Source organism: Coregonus lavaretus (genome assembly GCF_964263955.1).
Source record: "Coregonus lavaretus genome assembly, chromosome: 11".
Taxonomy (NCBI): domain Eukaryota; kingdom Metazoa; phylum Chordata; class Actinopteri; order Salmoniformes; family Salmonidae; genus Coregonus; species Coregonus lavaretus.
This window is the reverse complement of record NC_139998.1, coordinates 28,270,279-28,296,483: the sequence shown is the minus strand read 5'-3', so window position 1 is coordinate 28,296,483 and position 26,205 is coordinate 28,270,279. Positions and strand designations below refer to the sequence as shown.

At 44.1% G+C, this 26,205-nt stretch overlaps 1 protein-coding gene across 1 annotated transcript in view; it reads left to right on the top strand.

Moving 5' to 3' along the window:
* The window catches only part of LOC311137502 (protein piccolo-like), a gene marked incomplete at both ends in the record, with an annotated part of 57,511 nt that overhangs the window by 10,892 nt on the left and 20,414 nt on the right, over window positions 1-26,205 (top strand). Inside the window, 17 exons of the mRNA XM_084172032.1 lie at window positions 62-1,139; window positions 3,189-3,257; window positions 3,796-3,822; window positions 6,236-6,327; window positions 6,506-6,581; window positions 6,733-6,858; window positions 14,158-14,266; window positions 14,383-14,450; window positions 14,646-14,905; window positions 16,269-16,328; window positions 17,511-17,641; window positions 19,307-19,333; window positions 20,066-20,159; window positions 21,117-21,188; window positions 21,658-21,909; window positions 24,627-24,705; window positions 25,092-25,286. Of these exons, the coding sequence (XP_084028158.1) occupies window positions 62-1,139; window positions 3,189-3,257; window positions 3,796-3,822; window positions 6,236-6,327; window positions 6,506-6,581; window positions 6,733-6,858; window positions 14,158-14,266; window positions 14,383-14,450; window positions 14,646-14,905; window positions 16,269-16,328; window positions 17,511-17,641; window positions 19,307-19,333; window positions 20,066-20,159; window positions 21,117-21,188; window positions 21,658-21,909; window positions 24,627-24,705; window positions 25,092-25,286 (2,815 nt within the window). The remainder of the gene's footprint in view (window positions 1-61; window positions 1,140-3,188; window positions 3,258-3,795; window positions 3,823-6,235; window positions 6,328-6,505; window positions 6,582-6,732; window positions 6,859-14,157; window positions 14,267-14,382; window positions 14,451-14,645; window positions 14,906-16,268; window positions 16,329-17,510; window positions 17,642-19,306; window positions 19,334-20,065; window positions 20,160-21,116; window positions 21,189-21,657; window positions 21,910-24,626; window positions 24,706-25,091; window positions 25,287-26,205) is intronic.

The window sequence follows — 26,205 nt, the reverse complement described above, 5'->3', positions numbered from 1 at the left end:
GCCTGTTCACTTGGGTGTTGTGCTGACGATGATGATAAATTATTGTATTGTCTTTGTTTAGGTTGCAGAGTTCCTTGGTAACTCGCGTTTGCATAGCTACGGTAAAGGAGAGGAGGACTCTATGGAGGAGCCCTATGAGCTGAAGCTCCTGAAGCAACAGATAAAGCAGGAGTTTAGACGAGGGACAGAGGGTCTGGAGCACCTCTCAGGCCTGGGCATGCCCCAGTACCTTCCCACTGACCCCAGCTACAGACACTTCCCTAAGGCTGACAAGTACAGCATCAGCCGGCTGACTCTGGAGAAACAAGCTGCTAAGCAGCTCCCTGCCGCTGTGCTCTACCAGAAACAGATAAAGAACCAGAAAAAGGCAGCCCTGTTGGACCCCAAGATAACCAAGTTCTCCTCCATCCAGGAGAGCAGAGTCCTGGAGCCGGACTACAGCAGCTTCCTGGGCTCTGGAGCCTCTTCTGTCACCAACCTGTCCACGCGAGCCAGACTGCTCCAGGATGAGATCACCTTTGGCCTGAGGAAGAACCTGTCTGAGCAGCAGAAGTTTCTGGACTCCTCCCTGGGATCTAACCTGGCTGGCTCTGTGGGCCAGAACCTGGGCCAGTCCCTTGACCTGGAGGGACCCACCATGAGGTCTACCCTACAGGACGACACCACCTACCCCAGCGGCACGCGCTCTCGCCCCTCCTCCCGACCCAACTCCCGCCCCACTTCCGTCTATGGCCTGGATCTGTCCATCAAACGGGACCTGTCCAGCTCCTCTCTCAGGCTGAAGAGCGAGGGAGAGGCATTGGACGCAGCGTTCGGCTCGGGGGTGGCCAGGACCAAGCCCACCAGCCTGCCTATCAGCCAGAGCCGCGGGCGCATCCCCATCGTGGCTCAGAACTCAGAGGAGGAGAGCCCTCTGAGCCCTGTGGGAGAGCCCATGGGCATGGCCAGAGCCTCAGCCGGCCCTCTACCCCCCATCTCAGCTGACTCCAGAGACCAGTTTGGCTCAAGCCACTCCCTGCCGGAGGTCCAGCAGCACATGAGGGAGGAGTCCAGGGCTACACGGGGAAATAGTGGGGTCTACGACAGAGACATAGCCTTCATCATGGACGACCTGGGGGGAGCCATGTCTGACAGCGAAGGTAAATGGCTCCTGAGGCTGTCATGCAGCTACCGCATGCTCCTGACTGTGTTTATGTCTGCCTGAGAAGGCTCCTTATCACTTGTTATTTCACATATTTTCTGGCTTTTGTCACATAACTGTGTTTGTGTTTTGTTCTGGTTGCTGTTTCTGTTTTGTTTGATGTCTGCATGCAACACTATTTATTTTCTTTACTGATACATAATACTGTTGATGTTATGTATGAGACAGCATGTCTGTGTTGTTAACTATCTGTGATGTTATTAGCATGCTCCAGTTCTCTTCTCTTCTTTTACATGTTGGTTTCCTGCTTTCATCACTGACCAAATGTGTATTATGAGATACAGGGCTTCTTTAAACCATACAGAACAGAGATGTACCAATAGTGGATAATATGTGATCATAAATAACACACACTTTAAGTGCCTCTGAGTACTGCTTTTGAAGAGAAAGAAAAGAGGGCGATTATATATTTGAATGAGTGGGAGACTAATGAATATGCAACAGTATCCGGTAAGCTGTCGCTAACATCTGGGTGCTGTCTATAGCCTATAGGCACCTTCATCTACATTTACATTACATTTTAGTCATTTAGCAGACGCTCTTATCCAGAGCGATTTACACCACTCCTTCCCTCTCCTCCTTTTTCTTCTCCTTTTCCCTCTACTTCTCCAGACAGAAAATGTTATCTGGATCTTGCAGGAAGTATGTCAGGCCTTTAGATAGACATACAGTATATTTACTTTTCCAAGCACCCTTGGAGCTATTGTGGAGCTTGGCCCGCTGGCAGCAGCCATTTTAAAGGCCTAATGCTGAATCACTATGTGTGGGTCTGGGTCTACTTACTGTAATTGTTCAAACGATGCAGTCAGCCATTTATATAGAATACCTGCCTCCCTCACTTTGTCTCCTGGCCAGCAATACACACATGTACTATTAAAGCAGTAGTAATACAGAGAGCACTATACTCAAATGTATATAGCAATGCAATTACATTTTTTCCCTAAGGATTATGTAGTTGTAGATTATTTGTTTGTGTATTTGAGTTTTAGATTTGAACCCATGTTGATAGTAGACATACAGGATATTTTATGATACTCACACCACACATAGTTATTTATAGCATATTCATCCCTGTCCATCTTGGGTATTTTCCATTTTGTATTCATGCATGTTGCTGTGAGATAAAATGTGTTTGAGTTTCCATTTCAATAAAGCTTTAAATCATATTTTGCATGACGTTGGTTGCTATGAATGTTGGTTGCTGTGAATGTTTCTAAGGGACTGTAAATGTGCATGCTCTCTTCTGATTGGCAGCATATTAATGTGTTCTCTCCCCATCTCCTCCTGGGGAGTAAGTGTGAAATTACAGCTGTCCTTCCTTCTATCTTAAAGGGATACTTTGGGATTTTGGCAATGAAGCCCTTTAACACCTTCCATAGAGTCTGATGAACTCATGGATAAAAATGTTATGTCTCAGAATCCAGTATGAAGGAAGTTAGATGTAGTTTCACGAGCCAATGCTAACTAGCATTAGCACAATGACTGGAAGCATGCTAGCAGTTATCATAGACTTCCAGTCATTGTGCTAACGCTTGTTAGCAACTTCCTTGAATATGCATGAAAAGACATAAACATGGTATCCACGCGTTCATCTGACTCTGGGAAGTAGATAAAGGGCCTCGTTGCCAAAATTCTGAAGTATCCATTTAAGTGTTTACTAAGCAGGACCACCCTCCTAAATATGCCCCTCTGCTTCTGTTCCTATGCTTCTATCGGCCTGGCATAGGGTAGTCAGTTTCAGGATGACCACCATTTAACTTTACATATGTATTTTATTTTATTTTTTACAAGCAGAAACACACAGACCTATAAACATTCATATGCAAGTGGATTCATTTTAGATAGCATTTTTTCTTAGAAATTCATAGAGTAGTGTTTGAAATGTACTATACAACTGAACCCAATGACAGACTGGTGAGTAGTTGATCAGCAGTAGACACAAATATGACCCCACATAAATAAGAGTGTCTATCTGCCTTGGTTCCAGCCCTAACTGACTCCATGCTGACACTGAACAGAGATGATCCCAGAATCTTTCATGAGAGTATCAGACACGGTAGAGTATTCTAGTTTAGTTCCTCACCACTGGCCCTGTTGCCTGCCCTCCACTAATACAGCAGCACCATGTTAAATGGACACTCCGCAATATGATACCCAGCCGTGCCTCAAGGAAAGGCGCCAATTGGCAAGAGCAAAGAAGTCCCCCCACTGTGATGTCATATAGCTGAGTCTACCTTTAATATTTAGACTGCTTTAGTCCCCATGTGACTTTACAGTATCTAACTCAATGCTATGCATTTGATGATATATTAGTAAATACCCATGTATTTGTTGTAGATCATTTTACAATTATTCTACAATTGCTATTATGACATACATCTTTCATGCGCTTCGCTTTAGAAATGCAAACTCCCCGAAAGACTATAATGTTATAAGATGTATTTATTTGCTTACAAAGCATGTGCTGACATAGATTTAGTTCAGTGCATGTGATATACAGTATAAGTGGATGGAGACGTAGCCCACTGAATAAGTCTTAGATTCATTGACGTTGTGTTGTAGCCATTTCTAAAACGTATAACTTTACACCCCAGCCGGAGGCCCCAACTGGAACATAGAAGGTGAGAGCTGCAGTGTGAACGGTCTAATCCAGACCACATCCCAACCCCATGTAGCTTAGACAATGTCTGCCTCCACCCAACAACACCCCATGCCCCATGGTGCTCAATGACCAGATGTAGATGGTATCGTGCACACAAACATATCAGACCCATTTCTGGAATGACCCATATTTGGATGGTACTTTACACATATCAAACTCATCATGGAATGACCCATATCTCAATGGCAATGTACTGTAAACATATCATATACTGTAGTGGTTAACCAATCCATATCTGGAATGACCCACATTTAAATGGTTCTGTACATACACTACACAACCAAAAGTATGTGGACACCTGCTTGTCGAACATCTCATTCCAAAATCATGGGCATTAATATGGAGTTGGTCCCCCCTTTGCTGCTATAACAGCCTCCACTCTTCTGGGAAGGCATTCCACTAGATGTTGGAACATTGCTGCGGGGAGTTGCTTCCATTCAGCCACACAAGCATTAGTGAGGTCAGGCATCGATGTTGGGCGATTAGGCCTGGCTCGCAGTCGGCATTCCAATTCATCCCGAAGGTGTTCGATGGGGTTGAAGTCAGGGCTCTGTGCAGGCCAGTCAAGTTCTTCCCCACCGATCTCGACAAACCATTTATGTATGGACCTCGCTTTGTGCATGGGTGCATTGTCATGCTAAAACAGTAAAGGGCCTTCCCCAAACTGTTGCCACAAAGTTGGAAGCACAGAATCATCTAGAATATCATTGTATGCTGTTGCGTTAAGATTTCCCTTCACTGGAACTAAGGGGCCTAGCCCAAACTATGAAAAACAACCCCAGACCATTATTCCTCCTCCACCAAACTTTACAGTTGGCACTATGCATTGGGGCAGGTAGTGTTTTCCTGGCATCTGCCAAACCCAGATTTGTCCCTCGGAATGCCAGATGGTGAAGCGTGATTCATCACTCCAGAGAACGCGTTTCCACTGCTCCAGAGTCCAATGGCAGTGAGCTTTACACCACTCGAGGTGACGCTTGGCATTGCGCATGGTGATCTTAGGCTTGTGTGCGGCTGCTCGGCCATGGAAACCAATTTCATGAAGCTCCCGGCGAACAGTTCTTGTGCTGACTTTGCTTCCAGAGGCAGTTTGGAACTCGGTAGTCAGTGTTGCAACTGTGGACAGCACTCATTCTGTGAGCTTGAGTGGCCTACGACTTCACGGCTGAGCCGTTTCTAGACGTTTCCACTTCACAATATCAGCACTTACAGTTGACTGGGGCAGCTCTAGCAGGGCAGAAATTTGACAAACTGACTTGTTGGCATCCTATGACGGTGCCACATTGAAAGTCACTGAGCTCTTCAGTACGGCCATTCTGCTGCCAATTTTTGTCTATGGAGATTGTGGCTGAAATAGACAAATACACTAATTTGAAGGGGTGTCCACATACTTTTGTATATATAATGTATATCAAACCCATTTCTGGAATTCATGTTCATGCACTATTGCAAGGTCGCTCAGATACAGCTCACATTTGCATTACATACATGTGTTACCACAACAGTGGTATGTCTGAATACTACGTAAGTATGTGTCGAGGGTCTCTCACAGAATGATAGATGCAACACTGATCATGCTGTAAGATCACCCTGATAACACCCTGTACTACCTCACTGTCTCAGGGCAAAGGGAATTGTACTGTGACTGGGAAAGACACTCTCCTCCACTTCCACCTAAAGTATGTCTGCTGTGGCCCTGACCCACTGTGGAGATGTTTCACTCTCTCTATGCATGACCTGTTAATCTACACACACATACACACAAACACACACACGCATGCACACACACACACACACGCACACACACATACACACACACACACACACAAACACACACACACACACACACACACACAGGGGACCTCTGCATGCCATACCTAGTTCAAATACATCCATCCCCATCTAGTCTCTAAAATGGTCACTGATCTGATAGTACTGGGGAAGGGACAGTAGCTGGCATTCTACCACGCTTCCTTCACCTCTCCAGGCAGCTTTGATCACTGATCACTTAAGAGCAGTAGACATGGAGCGAAGGATGTGTTTATAAAGTATTGTAAGGGGGTGCTACTTATGCCCAATTTCACATTGCCACCTAGCTCCCACCCCAAGGCACTTGTGTAGATCTGATCATCCACATCACGTAAACTCCGCCAAGCCTATCAGAGAGTGATTTGGAGTTATTACAATATTGCAAATAACTTTAGATCTACATTAAGTGCATATATGGTCCGTGGCTAGAGGCTAGTGGTTGATTTGGAGTTGGGCATCCATCCTGCTTATAAAGGGTTTGACAATTGAGTATCCCTTCTCTGTCTGTGTCCCTGTCCCCTCCACCCCTGTGTCCCCCTGCCCCGGTCTCTGTCCCTGTGCAGCGTACCACCTGAGGAGGGAGGACACTGACTGGTTTGATAAGCCTGCAGAGAGACAACATCGGGAAAACGGACAGCCTCTGGACAGGAGACAGGTGAGAGGAGCTGGATAGGATAAGTCTAAATTAGTCAACTGTATTTAATAAATAAACTGCTATATCCATCTTTCCCTCATGAAATATACATTGATAGTGCCTGTTTTGTTCATGTTGTCTTTAGCTCAGTTGTACTCCATGTACTGTACCATGACAGTTGTCTGTGTGCCTCCCCCAGATTAAGCTGATTCCCTATGTGTTCCCTCACACCCGGCTAAAACTGCAGAGAGACCCCAAGGACACCAGTGTCTCAGGTAGAGTAGAATACAGCAAATATTCTCTATTATGTAGATATCTGCTCATTAATGATAGTAATAGGATCATCTCATGGATTTCCAATATGGCCATTGATATATTATTATACTGTATATTGTCCATTGATATATATATATGTGTTCCCTGCAGGGAATGGCCTGGGGATCCGTGTGGTGGGAGGAAAGGAGATTCCTGGGAGTCGTGGCGAGATAGGAGCCTACATGGCCAAGGTTACGCCCGGAGGAGTGGCCGAACAGACAGGGAAAGTGGTGGAAGGTAAGTGTGTGTGCACATGTGCTTGTGTAAGGTATAAGTGGAGCAAGAGAAGGAGGAGAGAACAACAGATTAGTCATCTCTGTTCATACAGGGACACAGTCTGATTTAAGATTGAGAAAATACTGTGGGCTATAGCCAATGGCAACGTCATTATAGTGGGATGTTAATCCGTGCGGAAAGAAAATGAAAGTGACATTTGAAAGAAACAATGATTAACATTCTTATATAGCAATATCATAACTCATAAGCGCATGTTGTATGCATTTCAATTTGTCTGAGTTAAGCTGGATGAGGTATGTTGATTATTTCACACGTGTTCTGGACGAGATAGACTTCTCAATATCATATTTCATCTCAGAGCAGATTAGCTACTGATTTAAGCAGAAATCTATTAGTATAATAATAATATCAGGCCACTGTCAGCTCAATGTGAATGTCTTTGCCAAGCTCTGTGCGCCAGAGAGAGATAAGAGGGTGTTTGTGTGTGTATGTGTGTTTGTGTTTGAGTGCCTGAACGTGTGTGTCTGTCATGTCTCATTCTCTGAGAGCCAGAAAAAAAGCTTTGTCAACTCACTCTGCCCCTTCGCAATGCAGCAACGTATTAGCCATTATTCTGTATTTAGCACACACACAGTCACACACACTCTCTCCCTTTGTCTCATCCCTCTCTCTCTCTCTCTCTCTCTCTCTCTCTCTCTCTCTCTCTCTCTCTCTCTCTCTCTCTCTCTCTCTCTCTCTCTCTTGCTCTCTCTCGCTCTCTCTCTCAATCTCTCTCTCTCTCTGCCTCCCTCTCTCCCTGTCTCCCTCTCTCTCTCTCTCTCTATCCCCCTCTCTCGCGCTCTCTCTCTCTCTCTCAATCTCTCTCTCACTCTCACTCGCTCTTTCTCTATCTCTCTCTCTCCCTCACTATCTCTCTCTCTCTCCCTCTCTCACTCTCTCTCCAACAAACACACATGTTCACACAAACACTCACATGCTTCATAAACAACAAGTGTAGACTAACAGTGAAATGCTTACTTAAGGGCCTCTCCCAACAATGCAGAGAGAAAGAAAATAAATAAATAATAGAAAAGTAAAACACGTAATAATTAAAGTAATAATAAATACACAATGAGTAACGATAACTTGGCTATATACACGGGGTACCAGTACCGAGTCGATGTGCAGGGGTACGAGGTAATTGAGGTAGATGCACTATGTACATATAACTAGGAATAAAGTGAAAGATAATAAACAGTAGCAGCAGCGTATGTGATGAGTCAAAAAAGGGTTGATGCAGATAGTCCAGGTAGCTATTTGGTTAACTATTTAACTAACTATTTAGCATTCTTATGATTTGGGGGTAGAAGCTGTTCAGAGTCCTGTACACACACACATGCACACACACACTGACACACACACACACGGTATTTAGCCCCCCTCGCCCTCTTTCTGCTTCCGTCCGTCATATTACTGTACAACCCTCCTTTCTGAAGCACAGAGACTAGTACACGCTACAGGCAGAATATAACAAAGTAGAAGAGACTTCAGAACACACCACCGTAATTACCAGACATCCTGAACGATGTGTAGGACGGTAGCATTCTCCCACTGATAGATTTCAGGGATTTACTCTCACATGTAGGACGTGTCTCTGCATCCAGCCCTCCTGGGTTAAACCAGAGGGAAAGCCTGGTTCATTATGGTTCTATAGCGTAATCCACTGCAGTTAGGGATGTTTCTGAGGATGAGATAGGGTTAATCTACTCCCTCTTGCTGTCACTCTCAGTTCAGATGCGGTGACGTCACACCCTGGCAGTAACACTAGCAACATGGGACAGCCTTGACTTTTCTGAGAGAGGAGTTTGAAGGACAAACACACAAACGCGTGCGTGCACACACACAAACACACACACATTTTCTCTCTCTGCATATGCCATCTCCCTACAATCCCCTACAGTTTATAATTGTATTTAGCTTTATACAGATTGTGGAGATAATTATGTAGATAGAGTAAATATCTCAGTGTATTCTAATTGTGGCAGAACATTTACTTGTTTGTTTTTGTCTAACATATATATATATATATATATATATATACAGTACCAGTCAAAAGTTTGGACACACCTACTCATTCCAGGGTTTTTCTTTATTTGTACTATTTTCTACATTGTAGAATAATAGTGAAGACATCAAAACTATGAAATAACACATATGGAATCATGTAGTAACCAAAAGGTGTGCCTTGTTAAAAGGAATGTATTTCCTTCTTAATGTGTTTGAGCCAAGCAGTTGTGTTGTGACAAGGTAGGGGTGGTATACAGAAGATAGCCCTATTTGGTAAAAAACCAAGTCCATATTATGGCAAGAACAGCTCAAATAAACTAAGAAAAATGACAGTCCATCATTGCTTCAAGACATGAAGGTCAGTCAATCCGGAACATTTCAAGAACTTTGAAAGTTTCTTCAAGTGCAGTCGCAAAAACCATCAAGCGCTATGATGAAACTGGCTCTCATGAGGACAGCCACAGGAAAGGAAGAACCAGAGTTACCTCTGCTACAGAGGATAAGTTCATTAGAGTTATCTGCACCTCAGATTGCAGCCCGAATAAATGCTTCACAGAGTTCAAGTAACAGACACATCTCAACATCAACTGTTCAGAGGAGACTGCGTGAATCAGGCCTTCATGGTCGAATTGCTACAAAGAAACCACTGCTAAAGGACACCACTAAGAAGAAGAGACTTGCTTGGGCCAAGAAACACGAGCAATGGACATTAGAACGGTGGAAATCTGTCCTTTGGTCTGATGAGTTCAAATTGGAGATTTTTGGTTCCAATCGCTGTGTCTTTGTGAGACGCAGAGTAGGTGAACGGATGATCTCCGCATGTGTGGTTCCTACCGTGAAGCATGGAGGAGGAGGTGTGGGGGTGCTTTGCTGGTGACACTGTCAGTGATTTATTTAGAATTCAAGGCACACTTAACCAGCATGGCTACCAGAGCATTCTGCAGCGATACGCTATCCCATCTGGTTTGCGCTTAGTGGGACTATCATTTGTTTTTCAACAGGACAATGACCCAAAACACACCTCCAGGCTGTGTGAGGGCTATTTGACCAAGAAGGAGAGTGTTGGAGTGATGCATCAGATGACCTGGCCTCCACAATCACCTGACCTCATCCCAATTGAGATGGTTTGGGATGAGTTGGACCGCAGAGTGAAGGAAAAGCAGCCAACAAGTGCTCAGCATATGTGGGAACTCCTTCAAAACAGTTGGAAAAGCATTCCTCATGAAGCTATTTGAGAGAATGCCAAGAGTGTGCAAAGCTGTCATCAAGGCAAAGGGTGGCTACCCAGAAGAATATGAAATGTAAAATATATTGTGATTTGTTTAGCACATTTTTGGTTACTACATGATTCCATATGTGTTATTTCATAGTTTTGATGTCTTCACTATTATTCTACAATGTAGAAAATAGTAAAAATAAAGAAAAAGCCTGCAATGAGTAGGTGTGTCCAAACTTTTGACTGGTACTGTGTGTATATATATATTTTTTTGTCCATTAAAATAACATCAAATTGATCAGAAATACAGAGTAGACATTTGTAATGTAAATGGCTATTGTAGCTGGAAACGGCTGATTTTTTATGGAATATCTACATAGGCGTACGGAGGCCCATTATCAGCAACCATCAGTCCTGTGTTCCAATGGCACGTTGTGTTTGCTAATCCAAGTTTATCATTTTAAAAGGCTAATTAATCATTAGAAAACCCTTTTGCAAGTATGTTAGCACAGTTGTTGTGCTGATTAAAGAAGCAATAAAACTGGCCTTCTTGAGACTAGTTGAGTATCTGGAGCATCAGCAATTGTGGGTACGATTACAGAATCAAAATGGCCAGTAACAAAGAACTTTCTTCTGAAACTCGTCAGTTTATTCTTGTTCTGAGAAATGAAGTCTACTCCATGCGAGAAATTGCCAAGAAACGGAAGATCTCGTACAACGCTGTGTACTACTCCCTTCACAGAACAGCACAAACTGGCTCTAACCAGAATAGAAAGAGGAGTGGGAGGCACCGGTGCACAACTGAGCAAGAGGACAAATACATTAGAGTGTCTAGTTTGAGAAACAGACGCCTCACAGGTCCTCAACTGGCAGCTTCATTAAAATAGTACCCGCAAAACACCAGTCTCAACGTCAACAGTGAAGAGGCGACTCCGGGATGCTGACCTTCTAGGCAGAGTTGCAAAGAAAAAGCCATATCTCAGACTGGCCAATAAAAAGAAAAGATTAAGATGGGCAAAAGAACACAGACACTGGACAGAGGAAGATTGTAAAAAAGTGTTATGGACAGACGAATCGACGTTTGAGTTGTTCGGATCACAAAGAAGAACATTTGTGAAACGCAGACTAAATTAAAAGATGCTGGAGGAGTGCTTGATGCCGTCTGTCAAGCATGGTGGAGGCAATGCTTGTGAATGTGATGGTCTGGGGGTGCTTTGGTGGTGGTTAAGTGGGATATTTGTACGGGGTAAAAGGGATCTTGAAGAAGGATGGCTATCACTCCATTTTGCAATGCCATGCCATACCCTGTGGACGGTGCTTGATTGGAGCCAATTCCCTCCTACAACAGGAGAATGACCCAAAGCACAGCTCCAAACTATGCAAAAACGATTTAGGGAAGAAGCAGTCGGCTGGTATTCTGCCTATAATGGAGTGGCCAGCACAGTCACCCGATCTCAACCCTATTGAGCTTTTGTGTGAGCAGCTTGACTGTATGGTACGTAAGAAGTGCCCATCAAGCCAATCCAACTTGTGGGAGGTGCTTCAGGAAGCATGGGGTGAAATCTCTTCAGATTACCTCAACAAATTGACAACTAGAATGCCAAAGGTCTGCAAGGCTGTAATTGCTGGAAATGGAGGATTCTTTGACGAAAGCAATCCTTTGTTGCCTTGGCCGTGTGTTTTGGGTCGTTGTCATGCTGGAATACCCATCCACAACCCATTTTCAATGCCCTGGCTGAGGGAAGGAGGTTCTCACCCAAGATTTGACGGTACATGGCCCCGTCCATCGTCCCTTTGATGCGGTGAAGTTGTCCTGTCCCCTTAGCAGAAAAACACCACCAAAGCAAAATGTTTCCACATCCATGTTTGACGGTGGGGATGGTGTTCTTGGGGTCATAGGCAGCATTCCTCCTCCTACAAACACGGTGAGTTGAGTTGATGCCAAAGAGCTTGATTTTGGTCTCATCTGACCACAACACTTTCACCCAGTTCTCCTCTGAATCATTCAGATGTTCATTGCCAAACTTCAGACGTGCCTGTATATGTGCTTTCTTGAGCAGGGGGACCTAGCGGGCGCTGCAGGATTTCAGTCCTTCACGGCGTAGTGTGTTACCAATTGTTTTCTTAGTGACTATGGTCCCAGCTACCTTGAGATAATTGACAAGATCCTCCCGTGTAGTTCTGGGCTGATTCCTCACTGTTCTCATGATCATTGCAACTCCACGAGGTGAGATCTTGCATGGAGCCCCAGGCCGAGGGAGATTGACAGTTCTTCTGTGTTTTTTCCATTTGCGAATAATCGCACCAAATGTTGTCACCTTCTTACCAAGCTGCTTGGCGATGGAATTGTAGCCCATTCCAGCCTTGTGTAGGTCTACAATCTTGTCCCTGACATCCTTGGAGAGCTCTTTGGTCTTGGCCATGGTGGAGAGTTTGGAATCTGATTGATTGATTGCTTCGGTGGACAGGTGTCTTTTATACAGGTAACAAGCTGAGATTAGGAGCACTCCCTTTAAGAGTGTGCTCCTAATCTCAGCTCGTTACCTGTATAAAAGACACCTGGGAGTCAGAAATCTTTCTGATTGAGAGGGGGTCAAATACTTATTTCCCTCATTAAAATGCAAATCAATTTATAACATTTTTGACATGCGTTTTTCTGGATTTTTTTGTTGTTATTCTGTCTCTCACTGTTCAAATAAACCTACCATTAAAATTATAGACTGATCATTTCTTTGTCAGTGGGCAAACGTACAAAATCACCAGGGGATCAAATAATTGTTTCCCTCACTGGACTCTCTAACATACAGAGAGAGAGATATGTTAATTCAATCTTTTGTTGTCACAGCAGCTGGCGAGTTACTTCGTAAGCAAAAGTCTTATCTGAAGACGAGGTTTCATTTGTGTAAGTGCAGCCACAGCGCCGAGGCTGGCATGGGTTTGATTTGACTGTGCACTTTCTCCCTTTCTATTTCCATCATACAGCTCTTACTGCTATACAGTATACTTTCTGTCATGCTCTCTGAGTCTTGTCTGCTGTGTGAACCAGAACCTGAAAAATATATACTCTAGTCTAGTGGTTCCCAACCAGGGATACTAGGACCCCCTGGGGGTACTTGGCCTATCCACAGGGGGTACTTAAGAAGACCCATGAGACAATACGGTTACTGGTAAAATGCACGAGGGGGGTACTTATGGGGTACTCCGGGCAGAGCAAAAATCAGTAGATGGGACAGTAAGCGAAAAAGGTTGGGAACCACTGCTCTAGTCAATGAAATGAAAGGCAGTGGTATTCTTAAAAGAGGTAGAGCCAACTCTTGAGAAGGAGTAAGACTTTTTTTTATTTTGGGGTATTTTACCCCCTTTTACGTGGTATCCAATTGGTAGTTACAGTCTTGTCCCAACGGGAGAGGCGAAGGTCAAGAGTTGTGTGTCCTCTGAAACACAACCCAACTGAGCCACACCCCACTTAACCCGGAAGCCAGCCGCACCAATGTGTCGGAGGAAACACCGTACACCTGGTGACAGAGTCAGCATGCACTGCACCCGGCCTGCCACAGGAGTCGCTAGTGCGCGATGGGACAAGAACATCCCTGGACAACGCTGGGCCAATTGTGCATCCCCCCATGTGTCTCCCGGTCGCGGCCGGCTGCGACAGAGCCTGGACATCGAACCAGGATCTCTAGTGGCACAGCTAGCACTGTGATGCAGTGCCTTAGACCACTGCGCCACTTGGGAGGCCCAGGAGTAAGACATTTCTGCCTGAGCTAAGCTTGGTTGGGTTGTGTTTTGTGTTCTGCGATGCATTGAGACCAAGGTGTCTGTAGTCTGAGCTTGTCTCAAGACCCTGACTGCAGGATCGAGAATTGATCTGTGGTGCCATAGCAGTTTGAATCATGTGTCATAAACAGACATAAACCAAATTAAGCAGAGATAAGCGTGATATTATGAAGGGTTAAGTGTTGTTACGTTATGCTCTCAGATTACTCTCTCTCTCTCTCTCTCTCTCGCTCTCACTCTCTGTCTCTCTCTCTCTGTAGGAATGCAGGTGTTGGAGTGGAACGGGGTTCCTCTGATGGGGAAGACTTACGAGGAGGTGCAGTGCATTATGGGTCAGCCGTGTGCAGAGACTGACCTCTGTGTGAGACTGTGAGTCAAACATCTTACTCCTCATCGCTGTCTCTCCTTTCTCATCCATCTCTCCTCTTATCCTCTTATCTTAATTTAGATGAGAACTAAATTTGACCTTCCTGTCCCTCTCTCAGTGACCTGAACATGCTGTCTGACCCTGAGCATCCCCAGGCCCTGGAGAACCATGCCCAGCTGAAGCCTGGTACACCACTACATTGTTATAATGCTTCATCATGTCTATTGCACTTTGTTGTTATAATGTATCATAATGTTTATGTAACTTTATAATGCATCATTGTGAATGTAACTATGTGTGTGTGTGTGTGTGTGTGTGTGTGTGTGTGTGTGTGTGTGTGTGTGTGTGTGTGTGTGTGTGTGTATATGTGTATATGTGTAGGTGACAGGCAGTGTTCGCCAGGAGTGGACCCTAAGCAGCTGGCTGCAGAGCTGCAGAAGGTTTCCCAACAGCAGGCCCCTGGGATGGGGATGGGGGTAGGAATGGGGGTGGGGGGGCCAGGAGGAGTAGGGGTCCTCTCTGCCCTGGACCGCTCAGCTCTGTTACACTCAGGCAATGCATCGGCCAGCTCTAGTGCTGTCCCCAGCCCCGGCCAGCCTGCCTCCCCAGCCATCAACAAGAAACAACGCCACAGCGCCAAGGTACTACCTTCACTAGTAGTACATTATGATACTGAGAGCCCATAGCTCCCTGTAGAGTGTGTTATTACAGCCATATGGCTGGTGAGTTCATGATTAATAGTTCACAAATGCTGTACATGTGTGTGTGCGTGCGTGTGGGGAGAGGTCAAGGTCAACTGCTGTGGCTGCATTGTGGATCACAGAAACATGACAGTCTAATTATAGAGAAACATGCATGGTATACACTACTGGTCAAAAGTTTTAGAACACCTACTCATTCAAGGGTTTTTTCTTTATTTTTACTGTTTTCTACATTGTAGAATAATAGTGAAGACATCAAAACTATTAAATAACACTCAGGACAATGACCCAACACACCTCCAGGCTGTGTAAGGGCTATTTGACCAAGAAGGAGAGTAATGGAGAGCTGCATCAGATGACCTGGCCTCCACAATCCCCCGACCTCAACCCAATTGAGATGGTTTGGGTTGAGTCGGATGGCAGAGTGAAGGAAAAGCAGCCAACAAGTGCTCAGCATATGTGGGAACTCCTTCAAGACTGTTGGAAAAGCATTCCAGGTGAAGCTGGTTGAGAGAATGCCAAGAGTGTGCAAAGCTGTCATCAAGGCAAATGGTGGCTATTTGAAGAATCTCAAATATAAAATATATTATGATTTGTTTAAATGAATGAGTAGGTGTATTCAAACTTTTGACTGGTAGTGTGTATATATATATATATATATATATATGAATATTGAGAGAGAGAGAGCGAGAGAGAGAGAGAGAGAGAGAGAGAGAGAGAGAGAGAGAGAGAGAGAGAGAGAGAGAGAGAGAGAGAGAGAGAGAGAGAGAGAGAGAGAGAGAGAGAGAGAGAGAGAGAGAGAGAGAGAGAGAGAGAGAGAGAGAGAGAGAGAGAGAGAGAGAGAGAGAGAGAGAGAGAGATTAACTACTTTCTATGATAGGTAGATTATGTAGTATACTGCATCTCAATTAACTGAATTAACCTTCTCTGACTTGTGGGAGGTGCTTCAGGAAGCATGGGGTGAAATCTCTTCAGATTACCTCAACAAATTGACAACTAGAATACATCTTATAGAGTCCATTCAGAAAGCTCTACTCAGCATCTCCAGGACAAGGACAGGTCCTTTATCTGTCATCTGACAATAGCTATCCTACACAGGGGCTCTAGCCAACCTACTGCTACTTAAAACCATAGTATGATGGACACAGTAACTGAACTTTTCAGGCAGACCAGAGGCCACACTACAAGCAGGGCTTCTCATGGCAGTGTGGGTGTTTGTTAATGTAGAGTGTGTGAACATGTATCAATGAGACTGATATCGGTATAAACAGAGTGTATAATCGATACTTGGTTTGTTTTTCAGTCCGCAGCAGATGTTCAAGTGCTAAAGCCTCAGCCTCATCCTATAACAGGAGAAATACAGGTAGGCCTGCTCAGGGGCAGCACCAGAGGGGGGGCATGCCACCCCTAAAATATGATTGGCCACCCTTAGTGCCCCCCCCCAATGTGTTTGTTCAGGCAATTTATTGTGGCTGGCTTTAGGACCATGCGGATGCCTTGGAGTGGGCGCAAAAGCTGTGATTGGCTGGCTGGCTTTAGGACTATGGAGAGCTTGGCTACAGTGAGGGAACACTGAACAGTGCAATGTCTCTCAATTGATTTGTGGAAAGCAGCGCAGAGCAGGAAGGTGGCTAGGTAACTGCTGGTTGAGTTGACAGGAAACTCAACTAGTTTTTAATCCCAGTGCAGAGCTAGTGTGTAGCAGCTATCAGGCCGACAGCCTCATTGCATCAATACTGCGTAATAAATTCTGCAGTCAAACTTTTTTCATTATGTAATCCAACATTTTACTGGATATGTGTGCAACAAAAGTTCAACATTCACCTTTTACTACTAAGTCTATGCAAACAGTTTGATGCATTCGTTGGATAAATCCAATGTATGCGCCACACAGAACACAGAATGCAATTCTGCAAGGCAAACGCAGCGTTCCATTGGAAATTAATGTACTTCTGGTGTACCAAAACGCAGTGACGCTGTCGGTCTGATCGAGGCATAATTGCTTTATGGCATGTGTTTGTCCTTTATCGACTGAGGTGAATGAAGCTACAGCAGCCAAGGTGAGAATGGCTGGAGTAAATGTTGCTTCTTTTTTTGCTGTTCTCCAAATATAATTGTAGAGAAATCCGCTTTAAACAAAATATATTCCTTGTAGGGGGTTACCACTGAACTTGTATCTAACTTGAATATTTTCCCTATGTTAAATAAATTAGGGCAGTTACAAATAAACACTTATTCAATACAACGCATCGTAGTTTAAGCCAATTTGCAACGCTATTTGTGATACAATTTGACAAGGTTCTTGGTCCCCCCTGTCTCACACCTACTCTAATGTTTGCTTCTGACCCCCCCCCCCCCCCAGTCTGAAGTCTGTGGAGTTTGCCTTATATTCCTGAATTCCTCCACTTGATTGATCCACTTAAGTCAAGAGCTTGATGATTAGTCTGAATCAGGTTGTCTAGTGTTGAGAAACACTGGTCTACATGCCTGTAGAACCTAGTTGAACATACTGCATGTCTCTCTCTGTCCAATCTGCCTCCTCCAGCTCCAGATCAACTACGACAGGAACCTGGGGAACCTGATAGTGCATGTCCTCCAGGCCAGGAACCTGGCTCAGAGAGACCCCAACAGATACTCTGACCCCTTCGTCAAGGTCTACCTCCTACCAGGGAGAGGGTGAGATACTTTCACAACACTTTTACTCCTTCTGGACTGCTTTCCCGCTCTGTCTTTCTCTCTACCTTGCATTCTCTCCCTCTCTCTCTCTCTCTCTATCTCGCTCTCTCTGTACTCTAATGAGTATTGACTGTTATTATGATGTGCCTTTATTAAGATGTGTTAGATTTGCTGTGAGCTCTCTGTGAAAGATTGATTGTAAGTAGAGCAGAAGGCTAGGAGCTCATAAAATTGAGAAGATAGAGTGACACATCCAACTGTGGGCTACTTTCATTTCTTTCTCCATGACTTCTAACTGGCCTCAGTTGGCAAATGGAGTGTACATGTACAGTTACATGTACACAATAATGTGATTATTGTGGATAGTCAGATTAATATAATAACTTGATTAAAATGTTTGCATGCTTTGCAAGAATAATTATTTCCCTAATAATCCTGTTTACATGGACACATCTGAAATCAGGCTACCTGATGGCACTCTGATAAATGCAGAAAATCGCCATTAAAAATAAATGTTCTACCACAGTGACCATGTTATTTTTGGGAAGCATATTTGATTCTGAGTTCGGACATATAAAGTTTGTATGTGAAAACTAATTCTAAGACGCATACATTCAGTTGTTCCAAACTCACTTCATTCGCGCTAAAGCTGGTGCTAGCACATGTGTAGATCAAATACACCACTGGAACTCCGATTAAGGCGTTTACGTGTCCTAATAATTTGAAAGATTGCTCAGAAAACCAGGTGTTTTAATCGGCATATGCTTACTTCGATTTTGACCTTACACCGATTAAGATAAGCAGAGTAAGGTGTTTACATGACTTTTGCATAATCTGCCTACTGCCATAATCAGTTTAATATCAAATTATTACTGTGCATGTAAACGTACTTATTGACAGATACTACAACTTGATATGAAACCCTGTTTTGTCAGTGTATCAAAGCATTCTATATTTACTCTAAGATATTATCTAGAATACTGATATTGTGTGTGTGTGTGTGTGTGTGTGTGTGTGTGTGTGTGTGTGTGTGTGTGTGTGTGTGTGTGTGTGTGTGCGCGTGTGTGCGTGCACGCGCGTGCGTGCGGTTCCTAGATCAGCTGCAGTGCTCTCTTCCTGAGTACTCTGATGTGATTGTGTAGTAAGGTTCAACCCTCCCACGAGACAGCGATTATCAGTTTATCAGCATCAGTTTAGCGTATCCCTCTCTCCTTCCCTGCCCCATCATTGTCTCCATCCCTCTCTTCCTGTGAAAAGACAGAGAGATCGATAGTCTTTATCTGACCTATAACACTATCTGCTTTCTACTAATGGCCCTGTCAGCCCTGTTCATGGGATTATATACAGTACGGCGCCAGAGACTCTACCCTGATTTCTGATTGGACCAAAGATTCAGAGACTGTACCCGGATTGGATAGAGGCTGCCAGCACACACACACACACACACACACACACACACACACACACACACACTTAGATCAGTATAAAGGGACTGCTTGATCTGTGTTTAAACAGTAGACAGTAGTGTCTTTTATGTTTCTATGTTGTCTTTCTTTATCTCCTTCCCTTTATGTCTCTGTTTCTCTGACGGTTTCTTTCTTTTTGCTGTTCTTGTTGTTTGTTGTTTGTTGTCTCTACCCTCCTCTCCCTCCCCTGGACTCTCAGACAAGTCATGGTAGTCCAGAACGCAAGGTAGTGTAGTGCTTCTCTGCTTCTCTCCTTCTCTGATTCTCTTCTTCTCTGCTTCTATCCTTCTCTAATTTGTTCCTTCTCTGCTTCTCTCCTTATTTGTATTCTGTCTCTGTTTCTCTGCCCCTCTGTCTCTCTCCTACTTTCCTTCCCTCCCTCTCTTTTGTTCTCGTTCTAACCTTCTCTGGCACTCTAATTATCTGCTTCTGTAGCTCTCCTTCGCTCCTCCTCTGCTTCTCTCATTCTCTGCCACTCTGCTTTCAGTCTGTGTTTTCCCCTGCGTCAATGTGCAATGTGATTATCTGATTGTGCAAATGTAGCCAAGAACATTGCCGGGTTGAAATCAAGGTTGAAATGTGAAATCAGATGTGTTTTTCACCTCACCCTTATCCTCTCTGCTACAGGAGAGTAGCTGTGCCTTACAGTCAAATATTGATTCAACCAGACATCACTATTTATTTGACTTTATTTGACTATTTTTTGTTCTTGTTTCATGTTGTTATTCTGTCTAGCCAGTGTGCCTATACATTTGACCCTCATCCAACATTTGCAAGACATGTACAATATATGATGATATAATTATATTGAATCAGATATTCAATTATCGACATCCTGCTATATCATCTTTATATCTATCATCAAATGTCATTTGGCAAAATCTACAATAATGTGGCCATATTAACATACAAAGACCACGTCTGAGACTAAATGCATCCCTTTGTTATGACATCATAGTGCTGAGAACAAGAGGAGGACCAAGCACGTCCAGAGGAGTCTGAACCCAGAGTGGAACCAGACCGTCATCTACAAGAACATACACCTGGAACAGGTAGGAACACACAGACACACACACACACACACACACACACACACACACACACACACACACACACACACACACACACACACACACACACACACACACACACACACAAAGCACCTACTAAAGCATGAATCACACATCCATATTGACAATGATTTTGAATTAATTTGTTAGTCTTATTTCCAGTTGAATTGGTAGTTCTGAATCCTTGTGGATGTTCTGACTGTCCCTCTGCAGCCTCCGTTCCCATTACCAATCCCCTGAAGCCCATATCACCACACCCTGGCTAGGTTTAACAACCCTCTCCACCCCTCAGCCCTTACAGAATACTAATAGTCCCGTGTAGCTCAGTTGGTAGAGCATGGCATTGGCAACGGCAGGGTTGTGGGTTCGTTTCCCACGGAGGACCAGTATGAAAAAATATGTATGCACTCACTAACTGTAAGTCGCTCTGGATAAGAGTGACTGCTAAAATGTAAAATGTAAATGTAATCACCAGCAAGAGAAAGAGCGAGAGAGAGACAGAGACATCTTCATTCAACCTAACAGTAGCGCTTAGCTGCAATTTGGACCAGGTAAGATGAGTGCAGTCTATCCATACAGCGCTATCTCTCAGTGGACAGTAGTGGCTCTAGTCTAGTGGCTCTTCTGAGACTCTTCTCTCTATTCTGCCCAATGAGGTTGTAAACACTGCCCTATCACCCACTCACTCTTCCTCTTCTCTGCCAAGCACACACACAGTCACCCAGTCCCCTGACATGCTGGTGGAATGAGATTGGTCTGTGTGGGTGTTGTAGTTGGCATAACTTGTTTAAATGCATTTGTTCATTTAATTATCTCTCTCTCTCTCTCTCTCTCTCTCTCTCTCTCTCTCTCTCTCTCTCTCTCTCTCTCTCTCTCTCATTCTCTCTCGCTCTCTCTCTCTCTCTCTCTCTCATTCTCTCCTATCACGCTCTCTCTCAGCTGAAGAAGAAGACTCTGGAGGTGACAGTTTGGGATTATGACAAATCTTCCTCCAATGACTTCCTGGGTGAAGTGAGTGTCTCCAGAATTGGACGGTCATATACATTCACTTCAGTCGTCCCTTTACCCTAATGTCTCCTGATGTTTTAAAATGTTTTCCAGCCAACAGACGCTTATAATTTCAGCCTACCCTTCCCAATAAGACTTTATTCACAGATAGTTTTATGTTTTGTCAGTCTGTAGAATGAATCCCATTGATCATCTGCTAAATGGACAAAGAGCCTCATTATTTATAAAGCAGAATGATGGTATGTTTCAATATCACAAAACCCGATGTCTTTACTGTGTTTTCATGTATCTATAAGTCTTTGCTTACACATGCCTACCTTTGCCTACTCTCTGTCTCTCTCTCTCTCTCTCTCTCTCTCTGTCTCTCTCTCTCTCTCTCTCTCTCTCTCTCTCTCTCTCTCTCTCTCTCTCTCTCTGCCTCCCTCTCTCCCTGTCTCCCTCTCTCTCTCTCTCTCACTCTCACTCTCTCCAGGTGTTGATAGATCTGTCTAACACATCCCAGCTGGACAACACTCCTCGCTGGCTGTCTCTGAAGGAGCAGAGTGAGAGCATTGAGCATAGCAGAGCTCACCACACCGCCCAGGGGCCTGGGGGGCCAGGAGCAGGGGCAGGGCCGGGACAGGGTCCCATAGCGGGGCAAGGACCAGGCAAGGACATGGGGCCAGGGATAGGACAAGGACAAGGCCTAATGCAAGGACAGGGACAGGGGAAGGGGCAAGGGCAGGTACTGTACAGTATTCATTGTCTACTATCTATCCTTTTCATGATTGATTGTATGTTTCTATACACTCTTAGAGAAAATGGTTCCAAAAGGGTTCTTTGCGGATGGATAGTGTTCTACCAAGAACCATTTTGATCAGAATAACCCTTTTTTGGAAGGCAGGGGTTATTGGTAAGGCAAAGGGTTCTACCTAGAACGTTTAACATCCTAAGAACTGTTTTGGGAAGAAAGGGTTCTTTGATGATTCTTTGGAAGGCAATAAGTATTTTTTGGAAGGCAAGAAGGGTTCTACATAGAACCATATACAGTATAATATTTCCCAGCATGCTCTATTGCATGGTGATTTTAAGAAATTGTTTGTTTTACTTTAATATCTCTGTTTTTGCATGTACATTGATTGGTTGATTAATGTAATGCTACACAAAGATAAATAACATACAGTTTTGTAACCTAATGCAATCTGTTAGTAATTGCATTTATTGCACCCGTTACTGAGATGGTTGTTCCAGTTTATTTGATTGAGGTAGTCGCAATATTCAATATTCCCTACCCTGGCAGTCATTTTGAATGCAGGTTATGGGTGATTAACAATTCGACTTGTTGGATATCCTAACTCTGGCTGGATTTCAATAGGAATTACACATCACTTTGCAAGCCAGCATAATGTGACTTGTAGGCCTGATGTGGCCTGTAAACCAGGAGATTCCTAACAACACCGTGTTGAGTATGCACTCACTAACTAGGCCCTCAAAGAAAGGCCTTATGATATACAGTGGGGGAAAAAAGTATTTAGTCAGCCACCAATTGTGCAAGTTCTCCCACTTAAAAAGATGAGAGAGGCCTGTAATTTTCATCATAGGTACACGTCAACTATGACAGACAAATTGAGAAGAAAAAAATCCAGAAAATCACATTGTAGGATTTTTAATGAATTTATTTGCAAATTATGGTGGAAAATAAGTATTTGGTCACCTACAAACAAGCAAGATTTCTGGCTCTCACAGACCTGTAACTTCTTCTTTAAGAGGCTCCTCTGTCCTCCACTCGTTACCTGTATTAATGGCACCTGTTTGAACTTGTTATCAGTATAAAAGACACATGTCCACAACCTCAAACAGTCACACTCCAAACTCCACTATGGCCAAGACCAAAGAGCTGTCAAAGGACACCAGAAACAAAATTGTAGACCTGCACCAGGCTGGGAAGACTGAATCTGCAATAGGTAAGCAGCTTGGTTTGAAGAAATCAACTGTGGGAGCAATTATTAGGAAATGGAAGACATACAAGACCACTGATAATCTCCCTCGATCTGGGGCTCCACGCAAGATCTCACCCTGTGGGGTCAAAATGATCACAAGAACGGTGAGCAAAAATCCCAGAACCACACGGGGGGAGCTAGTGAATGACCTGCAGAGAGCTGGGACCAAAGTAACAAAGCCTACCATCAGTAACACACTACGCTGCCAGGGACTCAAATCCTGCAGTGCGAGGCGTGTCCCCCTGCTTAAGCCAGTATATGTCGAGGCCCGTCTGAAGTTTGCTAGAGTGCATTTGGATGATCCAGAAGAGGATTGGGAGAATGTCATATGGTCAGATGAAACCAAAATATAACTTTTTGGTAAAAACTCAACTCGTCGTGTTTGGAGGACAAAGAATGCTGAGTTGCATCCAAAGAACACCATACTTACTGTGAAGCATGGGGGTGGAAACATCATGCTTTGGGGCTGTTTTTCTGCAAAGGGACCAGGACGACTGATCCGTGTAAAGGAAAGAATGAATGGGGCCATGTATCGTGAGATTTTGAGTGAAAACCTCCTTCCATCAGCAAGGGCATTGAAGATGAAACGTGGCTGGGTCTTTCAGCATGACAATGATCCCAAACACACCGCCCGGGCAACGAAGGAGTGGCTTCGTAAGAAGCATTTCAAGGTCCTGGAGTGGCCTAGCCAGTCTCCAGATCTCAACCCCATAGAAAATCTTTGGAGGGAGTTGAAAGTCCGTGTTGCCCAGCGACAGCCCCAAAACATCACTGCTCTAGAGGAGATCTGCATGGAGGAATGGGCCAAAATACCAGCAACAGTGTGTGAAAACCTTGTGAAGACTTACAGAAAACGTTTGACCTGTGTCATTGCCAACAAAGGGTATATAACAAAGTATTGAGAAACTTTTGTTATTGACCAAATACTTATTTTCCACCATAATTTGCAAATAAATTCATTAAAAATCCTACAATGTGATTTTCTGGATTTTTTTTCCTCATTTTGTCTGTCATAGTTGACGTGTACCTATGATGAAAATTACAGGCCTCTCTCATCTTTTTAAGTGGGAGAACTTGCACAATTGGTGGCTGACTAAATACTTTTTTCCCCCACTGTATGTCATGTATTGTCATAAATAATTTAATTTTAAAGGCTAATAAGGCTCGTGGAACTGTTCATACACGGTTCTAGGAAGAACCCTTAGATGATCAAATGGTTCTTGGTAGAACCATATACAGGGGGTTCTTTGAAGAACCATACATAGAGGGTTCTAGATAGAACCCTCTGCAAAGGGTTCTACCCAGCACCAAAAAGAGTTCCCCTATGGGGACAAACCAAAGAAACCTGTATGGTTCTACTTAGCACCTTTTTTTCTAAGAGTGTATGTTTGCCTTAATGATGTAAGATTATATATTATAATGCATATAAGGCACATTGAATTGAATGTAATCATATTGACAGATGGAGGAGTGCCATGAGTCCCCCAAGAACTCTGTGATAAAGAGCAGAAGCCACGGGATCTTCCCTGACCCAGCAAAAGGTAAGCGCCTCTTCCAGCTGCCTTATTGCTTTTATCTAACACTTGCCATTGTGTGCTTTAGCCACCCAGTTACTTTACAGTTTTTCTTATTTTCTGTTTTGCTGATTGCCACTCAGTTGTCATAGTGATATAACATGTAGTCATGGTGACAGTTTTACGAATGGCTACCCCGCTGTCATAATTGTACGTTTAGTGCCAGTCACTTCTTTGGCTCAGTGCCATTCATGTTGTGGTGACCTGACCCATAGATTAGAGGCACAGTACAAATGTCTAACTACTACATGGCTCTTTTAGTGATTTTTACAGTACAGACACTTTAAAGACGTTCTCTTTCTCTCGCTCTCGCTCTCTCTCTCTCTCTCTCTTTCCCTCCCTCCCTTTCCCAGACATACAGATGGTGACTCTAGAGAAGTCCCACAGTAGTCCCGGCAGCTCTAAGTCATCGTCAGACGGCCAGCTTCCTTCTCACGGTCCGTCCCGCAGCCAGAGCAAGAGCAGCGTCACGCAGGCCCACCTGGAGGATGCTGGGATAGCTATAGCTGCCGCCGAGGCCGCTGTGCAACAAGCCCGCCTCCAACCAAGTAATCTCCGCCCTTTCCTGTGACACACTTCCTCTCCGCTCCACCACGCATGCTAGCTCATCTTCTCTCTGTTTATCTCTCCTCTCATTCTATCACTCCTTCTTTTCTCTTCTTTTTCTCTCCCTTCTGTACTGGCCTTCTGATTGGTTCTTTTAAGCAATTAGTAGGTTCCTCTAATTAAGCGAACAGTTCTATGTTGTTGGGTTTTCTTGTTTACTCCGGTGGTGCAACACACACTGATCACCAGAGTTCATCAATAAAACATTGCATGGCAGATCTCATAGTAGACCTCCGTCTCTCTGACGTGCTGGGGAAGGTAGGCCAAAGTACCATTTGATTTACATCATACACACATCAGAGACACTCACAGCAGTCCAGAGTATGAACAGTAAGAATACAGTTCAGCCGCTCCTGTCTCTACTCTAGAGTGAGGATACAGTGAGGGAAAAAGGTATTTGATCCCCTGCTGATTTTGTAAGTTTGCCCACTGACGAAGAAATTATCAGTCTATCATTTTAATGGTAGGTTTATTTGAACAGTGAGAGACAGAATAACAACAACAAAATCCAGAAAAACTTACGTCAAAAATGTTATAAATTGATTTGCATTTTAATGAGGGAAATAAGTATTTGACCCCCTCTTAATCAGAAACATTTCTGGCTCCCAGGTATCTTTTATACAGGTAACGAGCTGAGATTAAGAGCACACTCTTAAAGGGAGTGCTTCTAATCTCAGTTTGTTACCTGTATAAAAGACACCTGTCCACAGAAGCAATCAATCAATCAGATTCCAAACTCTCCACCAATGCCAAGACCAAAGAGCTCTCCAAGAATGTCAGGGACAAGATTGCAGACCTACACAAGGCTGGAATGGGCTACAAGACCATCGCCAAGCAGCTTGGTGAGAAGGTGACAACAGT